Source organism: Epinephelus moara, chromosome 6, assembly GCF_006386435.1.
Source record: "Epinephelus moara isolate mb chromosome 6, YSFRI_EMoa_1.0, whole genome shotgun sequence".
Taxonomy (NCBI): domain Eukaryota; kingdom Metazoa; phylum Chordata; class Actinopteri; order Perciformes; family Serranidae; genus Epinephelus; species Epinephelus moara.
This window is the reverse complement of record NC_065511.1, coordinates 23,612,527-23,623,739: the sequence shown is the minus strand read 5'-3', so window position 1 is coordinate 23,623,739 and position 11,213 is coordinate 23,612,527. Positions and strand designations below refer to the sequence as shown.

At 43.7% G+C, this 11,213-nt stretch overlaps 1 protein-coding gene across 1 annotated transcript in view; it reads left to right on the top strand.

Annotated features, from left to right (window-relative positions):
* The first annotated feature begins 2,345 nt into the window (after nt 1–2,345).
* The window catches only part of LOC126392426 (G patch domain-containing protein 8), a 40,871-nt gene continuing 32,003 nt past the window's right edge, over nt 2,346–11,213 (top strand). The window contains exons 1-2 of the mRNA XM_050047810.1: nt 2,346–2,945; nt 3,125–3,423. Coding sequence (XP_049903767.1) covers nt 3,271–3,423 — 153 coding nt within the window. The 5' untranslated portion in view covers nt 2,346–2,945; nt 3,125–3,270. The remainder of the gene's footprint in view (nt 2,946–3,124; nt 3,424–11,213) is intronic.

Here is an 11,213-nt window from a genome sequence, read left to right as displayed (position 1 = left end):
TTTTGTTGCCTAAACCTAACCACATGTTAAAGGCAAAAAAATTTCAATTTGCGGTGTTTTACAGATGTAGTGCCTTTATTTTGAAAGAGACTGTACATATAAATTTCCTGTGAAAACAGAAGTGTATTTTGAAAGAAGAGAATGCATGTAAAAGGCAGAACTTGACATGACGTCCCAGAGCTTCAACAACCAAAGCACCCAGGGTACCTTTCACGTCATATCTCGACATGGAAAGTCTATGACCAAACATTGATATGTGACAAGGTCGGAGTGAGAATGTGTTGATTTGGGACTTGCTTGAGACTTGAAGGTTAAGACTTGAGACAAGCTTGTGGCTTGCACATGTGTAACTTACTCCCACCTCTGACAAACACCAACCTTTGCAGACTTTGAGACATGATTTCTCTTTCTATATGGGTTTCTTTCTGTCTCACAACATCTCAAAAAGCCATATAACACAGCACACTCCACCAAACATTACAGCAGAGGAGAAATCCATCACTGAGGAACCTCTGTCCACCGTCTCCAGAGAAACCAGACGGGGTCACCCAACTAGTTTAAACAAAGATGTTAGAGTAACACAAGCGTCCGCTCACAAAGTTATATGTGTGTGTGTGTGTGTGTGTGTGTGTGTGTGTGTGTGTGTGTAATGGAGAAGGGAGGCACACATCCATTAATAGGCCCATATATGAGGAATATAGACAGACAGATCCATGCTTCATTCTCTCTATGTTTACTGTAACTGGGAGCTACAGAGTCCCTTAGGAAAAAACCTCTCATGTAGGAGGGCACGCATATAACAAAAAAAACACCATCACAAACTCTCTCAGTCATAACAGTTCAAAACTAAAACTGCCAGGTTGCTTTGAATAACACAGCTAGGAGGCTGGTTCGTGTAGTGATGCAGGCGGCTACAAAGGGCTGTGGTTTGAGAGGGTTGAACATGGAAGCACCTGGCCTGAAGGACTGGACAGAAACTTGGCAAAGTGCAGGAAAATGCTGTAGAATGAGAGAGTGAGTAGGTTGCAAAGGAGTAACAGTTTGACAAAGAGTAGGAGGTTGTCGAGAATAATATGTTTGCAAAAGCTGCAAAAGTACAAGGATCAGCCATGTTTGTAATAAAAGTGTTTGGAAGTTCATTTGCCTCAGAAACAGTAATAGCAACCAAAAAGGTTTTTTTTCACAAGGTGTCCTTTGGGTGTTCGTTGAATAAAAGATGCGATAAGAAACACATTTGTTGAGGTTCCTTTTTTTCTGTGCATCAAAGCAACTGCAGCACCTTGGTTTTCTCTTATTTTGATTTAGCCACTGAAGGCAGATATTTAAAGACCCTAAAGCAGAATTGATAGCTGCACTAAATCTAAAGACTTGGGAGGATAAGTAGCCTATCAGAGTCAGACATTTCTGTTGACACATATCTCATCCACAGTGACAGGTGTCCTACCTTAAATAACGCTTGAACTTGACAACAAAATGAAAGTTGTGCTAACCTGATGGATATATCTCTTCGTGGGTGCATACATTAAGTTTAAAGGAGCAGAAAGTGGACTTCTCTTCCCAGGCTGTGACTTGTCCCTGTGTCCTTCTACCTCATGTTTACCTCTAAAACCCAGAGCTGTCTGTAGCGTTCAGTGTTGACGTTGAGCACAAAAGGCACCCTAATCCCGGGCTGAATATGCATGACGCGCCGTGCACTGCTGTGGCTGCTCGGCAGCTTAATAGTTTCAGCACCGCGTTGGTGAACAGCGCCATACGCCGCTGAGACACACTGAGCCTCAGCTGCAGCGAGCTCCGAGCTGCTCTTTGACGGCACCCGGCGCAGTTTGACAGGCCGAGCTGGAGAAAGACCCTTTTATCTGTAATCAAATCATTGGCCCCGAGGTTGCAACTGAGTGAGGTTTCCTTTCCCCCTGACGATACCGAGACCTTGTAAAAGCATGGCGCTTTCACTTTGATGCCCTCAAAAGGAAAAGAGAGAGGGGGAGCAGGGGTGAGGGTGGACCAGAAGACATGAGAGAGGGATTGACATGAAACTTATTGCCAGCGGATCATTTGAAGATAAATCCTACACAGTGACACACACCTTTTAAATAAAGTTTATCATCTTTCCATGTCAAAAAAGAAGAGAAGAAACTGAAAGAAAGGATAAATTGAAGAGGTGGAGGATGAGGAGGAGGAGGAGGAGGAGGAGGAGGGGAGGCACTTCAATTCGGAGTTACTCAAGCACAGCGTGGACAGAAGTGATCCCCTATCCCAGACCCACGCATGGGCACGGGCTGCATATTATAGGCTACAGCAGACAGGAATCCGGTGCAGCCCCCGAGAAGAGAGGCAGACACACACTTATACAGAGAGGGAGAGAGAGAGGGGTGAGGAGGAGGAGGAGAGAGTGTGTGTGTTTCTTCCTTGAGAGGGAATCTGAACCACTTCAGCCTGCCTGCGCTGGAGCCCGATAATAACTACAGGACTGCTCTGGATGAATGTGCCGTCTCCCCCCACCTCGAGCTGCAGGCATTTCATTCACAAGACGGGTGATTTAAAGCCCGATGCCACTCAGCAGAGAGCAGAGGGACAGAGAAAAAGGGTGGTCAGATGTTTTGCCTTTCTTTCCTCTTCGACGTGCGTGAAGCGGACGCGCACCTGCGAGAGTGCCTGCTCCCCTTTTCTTTACTGAGAAGCCCAATTGGGGTGCTGCTGCCGCTGCCGCCGCTGCTGCTGCTTGGCTGAGGCTGCATACACTTTACAGACTGGACCAGTGGACTGGGAAAAAGACAGAAAAACAGAGAGGGAGAGGAGGGGTGAGGGTGAGCAGGAGAGAGAGGGTGCGCGTGAAACAGAGATTGGATGGATTCCTCTCCTCCTCTGGCACTCCACAGGCGCTCATTCATTTATTTAAGCCCGACCGACGACAGCATGCCAAGCGCAGACTCCAGCGGCAGAGCTCGGTCAGTATAACACCCCTGTCTCTCAGTCTGTCTCATTCTTTCTGTCTCTTTTTGTCTCTTTATGTTTGTACTTCTCTCTCTCACACGCACACACACACACACAGACGCACGCATCACATAAGCAGGTGTAGCCTTCTCCCACAGAGACACTCTCATCTTGTCTCTCTTTTTAAACGCAGTCACAGACTTCCCAGCCAAGCGCAGGAGTGAGACGTCCTCCGTCGCACCGGCCCGGTCGCGCTCTCACCTGCACAACATCCGCGCGGGACCCGACTTTGGCGCCGACACCCAGGACCCAACGCAGAGGAAGAGGAACCCGTCTTACATGGGCCCCAAACCCCGCGAGGCCCCTGGGATGGCGTGCAGCGCGTGCTACTACCTGGTTATCAGCTCCACACACCTGAGCAATGGACACTTTCGGCGCGTCAAGGGGGTCTTCAGAGGACCGCTGTGTCCAACCGCAACCAGTGATTCACCGGTACGAACGCAGGTCTTGGTAGATTTCCCTTGGTGTGTGTGTGTGTGTGTGTGTGTGTGTGTGTGTGTGTGTGTGTGTGTGTGTGTGTGTGTGTGTGTGTGTGTGTGCGCGTGTGTAGTTTTGGATACACAGTTTAAGTCCTTGAGCTTGTAAAAGAGCCTATTTCAGCCACTTTAACTCACTTTCTCTTGTGGCTACTTCATTATGAGGGTTAGGAAATTGATGTTGTCGTAGGAAGTTCCTCACAGGTATAGGAAGACAAAAAAAGAGTGAGTGTGTAAACAGTGTGTGCAGGATATGAGAAAACAGTCTAGCAGACCCAGTGGCACTGTAATCTACTGAGGAGGTGGATGACAGAGGTGGATATTTTTTACAAGGGGTGATCTTTTTCTTTATGTCAGCCATAAAAGAGAGATTTTTTTTTTTCTGGTAGAGGACAGTTAGATGTGAATATTTTAAACAGAGGAGAAATTGGGTATCCAACCATGAAGCCATTGTCCCTCCATGCCTCCTTCTCTCTCCCTCTCTCTCACGGCTATGGGAATTAAACGAATCAAATTACATTAGTGCTTTCAGGAGGAGATGAGTTGCCCAGCCGAAAATAACACTAATTACCTGGGGAGTATTTGTTAGGTGTGTGTCGGTCTGGAGTTTGTGTATAGGAATGTGTGTGTGTGTGTGTGTGTGTGTGTGACCTGCCTAGCCTGGTGGGGTGACTCCCTGACCTTTCCCTGATGCCCGTGGTTCCTTTGAGCCACCAAACTGGCATTTAGTTGAAAACTGGCTCGCAGTCTGTGTGCATTTACTGTGTGTGTGTGTGTGCAGACACACAGAGAAAGAGTGTGTGTGACAAAGAGACAGGGGGAAGCAAAGCAAATGACAGTACTTGTAAATATGAACATGATATTTTGGACTGTGTGTGTGTTGTAGATTCAGGAGCTGCTCGGAGGGTCTCTGGTAATCACACATTATTCATGAGCTCTTAATGTGAGACGAGACAAACTGGCGGAGCTGATGACAAGTTTGATGAGAAAGGAGGAAGGGAGCAGCTGGTATGTGTGTACGAGCGTGTCTAAGTCACTGTGTGTGTGTGTTTGTGTGTGTGTATGTGTGTGTGTGTGTGTGTGTGTGTGTGTGTGTGTGTGTGTGTGTGTGTGTGGGTGCGTGTGTTCATACTCAAGTCATTACCAGTCTGTCATGTTCGGCCCGCGCTCACTATGTGATGGGAATGAGCGAACAGTGTTCAGCAGACACAGTCAGACTGCCAGAGATGCTGCAAAGATTCATGTTAACAAATATACTTACAAACTTTTACACACATTCTCAAACACACACGCACACACAGACATACACACACACAGACAAATCATTTGCAGATGGGCTACCAGCAGAAGAGATAATTACCGCACACACTCTATATATACAGTATGCATAAATCTCAATTTCTACAAATTGGGGCTCCCCTTTTAAATCTGATTATTCGAATCATCTGTCTTGGAGCCCCTTCATCTCCTTGTAGGAATCGTCAAATGCTCGTTTTTTTTATAGCCCCAGCAACAAGTTCAGTCTTGTCTTAGAAACAAGCATAATGTCTCAGAAAAAAATAAGTCTGATTTGGATGCTCTTGAAGCGCACTGACTGTATTAAGCACATCTACATTTTTAGACTCATGAATGCATTTGCCTTCTTGTCAGGCAGCCACTAATTTATGTTCCTTTTAGCATGTTGTGAAAATTAATTTGAAGAGTCTTGACACTGCTTTGAGATGAGCAAACATTACAGTAGAGTGTCTCTTCTTCTTTTGCTGTCAATCATACATTACAGTGTATAGTGTACAGGGATAGTGTTGTTGCAACACTGAAGTTTCTCACTCCAGTGCAATACTTTGAAAAATATTAATATCCAGTAACATTGTTGATACCATTAGGAAAAAAATTGGATGACTTTTCTGTGCTTGGTTAGCAGCAGCAGAATGACTAAACGTTAACAATAAGAGAAAGTGAGAAAGTTGGTTCCTGTGGAAAATGAGTATAAAACCATTTCAAATATCTTGAATCAATATGTGTCGATAAATCAATATTTTTACAACACTATTGAGAGATGTGTATCAAAAGAAAATTGGCAACAAATATAAAGTTGAAACAATTAGTCGGAAAATCAGTCAGAAACTATTTCGATAATTGATTGAGTACCTTGATTGATTTGTGTCAATGTGAATTCAGTGTCTTCAGGTCTTAAATGGTTGGTCAGACAAAACAAGGAACTCAAAGACTTAGAATAGAATAGAATGCCTTTATTGTCATTGTGCTTTACAATACAATGAAATTTGGAGCGCTACCCCATCATGGAATATACAATAAATGCAACATAAAAAAGCAATACTGAAATAAAATGCAGTTGTTAACATGCAAAAGGTGGCAATCAGTGGACTGAATTTGTTTCACCTTGGACTCAGGGAAATTGTGATGGGTATTTTTCCCAATTTAATGTCATTTTATAGACAAAACACTGAAGCGATTAACCTACAAAATAATAAGCGGGCTAACTGATGATGATAGTTGTAACCCTAATTAAATGCTTGGTGACTCTTTGGCTTGTTTAGTTGTTCTTTGATTAGATATTTACTTAAATTAGGAAACCTCTAACTTTACTCTATATTTTACGTAGGCAAAGTTTGTTTATCAAACATTAAGAAATGTTGCATAATTTGTTACATGAAAAAAACATGTCTATATATAAACAGTGATAGCCTATCTAAAAAATACAGCCATGGTATCAGCACCAAACTGATCAGTTGAACTCTTCATGGTCTCTTTCTGTTTCCGAACCAACAAGGAAGAATCCAAAACGTTTCCAATAGCCGAGGGCTCGACTGCAAAAATCTGATTATATAAAACCATTGATTCAGTTTTTACCGTGTTAGTGACATCACTGTTTCCTGTTGTGTTTAACAGCCAATCAAAGTGCTCGATGCAAAGTGCTGCACAAAGAAGACAAAGACTGATTGATTTTATAGGTTTTTTAAGAAAAGAAGGTAAAAAGAGCAGATTTGTATAGCTGTTGCACACAGTATGCAGTCAGACTATTACTCACAGGGACAGTTTGAAAATGCTCTCTTGTTGGTGCACTCAAGTGTCAGTGAAAAAATTGTAATACTGCAAATTCTGTTTTACCCACAAGGTAGAGTGTCACTTAGAGAGCGTAACCTCCATCATGGCCAAATGCTGTATCTCGCATAAAGGGGAAAAAGAATTTGTGCGTCCGCTCCGTGATTCGAATCTGCTCCAAAATGCAGCTGGTTCTTCTTTGGTCCATGCTACACCCTTCCACCAACTTTCATGAAAGTGAGGCCAGTAGTTTTTTTGTAATCCTGCTGACAAAGAAACTGAAAAAAAACACATCACCTCCTTGGTGTGGTAACAATTCAAGCAAACGTGGGCAGCAGTGACTGTCTCACTTCAAGCCTTCACTCCTCTGAAGTGTCCCTGATCAAAATACTGATTCTATAGAATCTTTAGGGTCCTATAGGCTCAGCTATAGCTGACCTCCATGTGGAGAAAGGCAAGTAAAAATAGAGCTACACTATTATGTTGAATGTAGCACATATTTTTCTCTCCAAGCTGCAGGCTTTCAGTAATAGCCGTCATTCATCGTAAGAAGGGTATAATTTACCTTCAAGTCAATGTCTTAATAATAAAGATAACTCTACATATGGAAAATTTTCTGTGCTGTACTGGAAGATGCTATGGAAGGTCAAAAAAACAAAAATGTGCTTTCAGATTTATCCGTATTAGTTTAGACATGGCCCAATTTATGCGCCTGTCAGCATGATAAACAGGCTGCCCTTATGGTCAAGTTGTTCAAAAGTGACCTCTCATGCTAGGCGAAAAGAAAAAAAGTCCTTCAGCCGAGAGCAGGTGAGTTTAACACACCTCTTCCAGACTGTTAGACATGCTGAGCAACATCTTTCGCTCCTGTCCGCTCCGTTGTAGAGGATGCTGCACCAGCCGGCACAACAGCTAGCTGCTCTTTGATTTAGCTTAGATCAGTGGAGTACAAAGGATATCTCAACTGGGATTTGTCAGGGGTAACTTTTTGTGTCTTCACTTTGATAAGGCATTGCAGCATTAAGAAAACACTGGGCGCCTATGAGTGGTAAAGAACAGCCGTCTAGACACACAGCTCCCTTTTTCCTCCACAACAAATCCTCTCGTGTTTGTTAAGAGTTCTGTGCTTTGTTGTTTAGTTAGCTTCCCCGTGGAGTGCTGCGGTATGTCTAGATTAGGATTTTGCTCATTACTACTTTATCATCACTAATTAGCCATTGTGATAGGTCTCTCGGACGTGTCGAAATTTTGGTTCCCGCATGTGTATTAGTGCTTAATCATCATCGGCGAGTCATCCTTCAAACACTCGTTAACACTTCAAAGGTTTTTTTGTTGTTGGTGTCGGCATGGAGGGAGGACAGGAAAAGAGATGTAGAAAGGTGTGTGCAAAGAGGACAGGTACAGCCCTAATGTATCCCTTCATTCAGACAGATCCAAGCTGATACACACACTGTTCTGCTGTCCCTTGTCTGAATATCCTCCTATTTCATTTCCTCTGTCCCCCCCTATGTTTCCCTTTAGAAACCCCTCCCTCTGTATTATAGCCTAGTGTGCGTGCATACTTAGCTGCTCATCCACTGAAGCCCACTTTGATGTATATTTCACTGCCGTTGCAGAAAACAGATGAATCGTTGGCTATACAGCACGGTGTCAAAGTAAGTGCGAATGTGCTGGCGCGCGTGCACGTGGATGTGACTCTGCGTTTGCACCCTCGTGTTTTCATTGATTCCACAGGGAGCTGAACAGTGTTTATGTAAATGAGGTGGCATTTAAACATATGCCCTGAACAATTATCTTGAAACAAGTATTTAGCTGCACAAAAACACGGCCGTGTTCGGAGTGAGTCGAGTACTTAGCTACAGATATTAAGCCATCATGAGGGGACAGAGGTGAGACGAGCCAACTGGCTTGCCATTTGGCGTGCCAGTTTGCTCATGGGCGTAAACACGATACCCGGGAATCTTTGTGCACCGTTAATGATGATCATAATAATAAGTGATACAGGCTCAGTATCAAAGAACTCCCTGAGGACGATCAAGCTGGTAATAACATCTTGACATTTATGAAGTTCGACAAATGTCAGAAAGAAAGAGATTAGTTAAATGTGAGTTTAAGATAAAAAGATGTTTGCGCAGTATGAGCTTAGAAGCAGCTCGAGCTGCTGAGTCTTGTACCATCAGAAAAAGCTATTTCAGAGTCAAGGCCCTTAATGCTGCAGTCACTCACATTCAGACAGTGTAATGTTAATGCACACAAACACACACACACACACATATACACACCAAGTCAGCCATCAAGCCCTAGTGGAGCAGTTTGAGAGTGAGCAGGTGAGTGCTGCTGAATACTAAAGTCCTGTACGACTGGACCATTCCTGCTGACCACTGCAAAGTGCTCCCACTGATCACCGCTAATGTCCTCCATCACAGCTTACACTCAACACTCCGGAGAGAGTGTGTGCGCGAGTGTGTGTTGGGGAGAAAGGTGGATAATTGGGACAGATGGGTGCGATAGGATGACGAGAAAGAGGAGGGTAGAGGGGGAGAGTCAGACAGTTGGCATCGATTTTAACACTCTCTCAAGCCTTTATTGACATTTCATTTAGCTAATGAATTCATTAGTGCTTCATAGCATAATAACCTCTACTTGATAACCAGGATGGTTCCCCAGAGGATGCCTTTACTCCATTGCCTCAGTATTTTCTGACTCCAAACCTATTCTCAGCTTTCTTTGATTTTTTTTTTTTACTCCCCTCCACCTTTGTTTCTTTTTCTTTTACCTAGCAAGTTTCCTCCCTGTTTGTTTGTGCTGCATTGTGTAACTTGTAAATGAACCCGTTGTTTGAGGTGACATAACCTGCCAGTCTCTCAACAGCAGCGCAGCAGGCCCTCGGGAATGATGGAGAAAAAGAGGGAGGCGCAAGATGTACAAGCGCATTCATCTCTGCCTATGTATAGGTATCTTTGTGCTCCTGCTCGAGTGTGCTCGCTGGCTTTGTAGTGCTTGTTCACCTCTGAGATGGAGATGATCTTTATTCAATTTACTGATGACTGACTGGCTCTTTATTCGTGCGCCTTTGACCTGCTGCATACACAAACACAATCGTGCACACGCTGACGTGCATGAACGATATTTAAACCTATCAAAAAACTATTTTATCAGCCACATAAAAGAAAATGTTTCAGCCAGAGGACTTGTGTTTGCACATATTCACAACCCTCCTTTTAGGCCAAATTTTTTTGTCAGACTTAAGATGCTGGTTTATGAATTGGGAGCATTTATTTATTCTTGTTTGAGTCTGATGCCTGAGAATTAAAATCTGCTGTATGGATGTCTGTGGTGCCAAGTGACCTGTGTGAGCTCCGTGTGGGTGTGTGTGAGCACGTTTGGAGGGTATGGTGTGGGCTGAGAGTGTTTGGTAATAGTTTGTCTGCTTCTGTTGATTTAACATTTTCATCATGAGGTTTGCAAACATCTGTAAAGTGCACATTCTGGTGTTAGACGAACAGTATGTTGTTGTGAGTGACACACGAGTTATAATGCACGCGCAAACGCACGCCACACGGACACAACAGATGGCCAACCTCTCATTTTGTATATTACCTTGGGACAGATGTTTGTCTGTGTGGTCATTAGTGATCGCAGCATCAGATAATTACCTGGAGACACACCAGCACATAGACACACACAAGCTCACATACAATTAGTGAGCGTTTGATAATTACAGGATGTTTGATGAACCATCTGGAACAGCAGCACAGGTAGAAACACTCAAAACAAAATCATACGCACAAAAGCCTCAAATCATAGTTATCAAACAAGTATCATTGCCCCCCCCAAAAAACACGGATAGTAAGACGACAGGTGAGAGATGAGGAGATAAAAGCGTTTTTGTTTCATAGTCATTAAGACGTCATGTCTCATTCAAGGTTTGGTCTAATCCTCTTTTATTCTCCTTGACTCTGCTCCGTCTCTGCCTTTTTCTTTTTTTTTTAAACTCTCATTTGCTACTGCCGTCTGTCTCTTCCTCCATCCATTTCTCTAGGCGATACCTTTGCTCTCATCCCCTCTCCCTGACACTTCTTTTATCTCCCTCTCCTATTGCTTTTCGTCTCATCTCTGCAGCCCATTCATTTTTTACCAGGTCAATGGTTCAACTGTTTAGGACTTTAAATCTTAGTGTGTGTGAGAGGGTTTGTGTGCGTATGTGTGTATAGCATGCCTATATGGGAGCTTGTCTGTCTGTGTGTGTGTGTGTGTGTGTGTGTGTGTAGGTGATGGGAGTAATATTGCAGTAGCAATATTGCTGGAAAATCCTTGAAGGAATGAAAGAAAAGAGAGGGCATGCTTTATTTGCTGGTCACTATTTCTGTTCTTCAATAACCTCAGTTTTACTCTCTGACTCTGCTTCTTATTCTGCTGCTCTACCTGGATTCATGCTTTCATTTACTGTAGGAGCAGCTGTGGGGAAACAATTATAGCTCTATTATGTCAGCGTGCATATTTGTCTGCATGCACATGTGGGTGTGCACGTTACACATATTTGCACCTGTGTGCTTGAATGCCCGCGTGTCTCCACCGCTGACACACCGGGCCGGGGTTAAGAGCAACTCAGACAAATTAATTATCTCTTCTCTGGAGGAGAGATGACTCACTGAAAGAGAGGCTGCGAACCAGCACCTCATG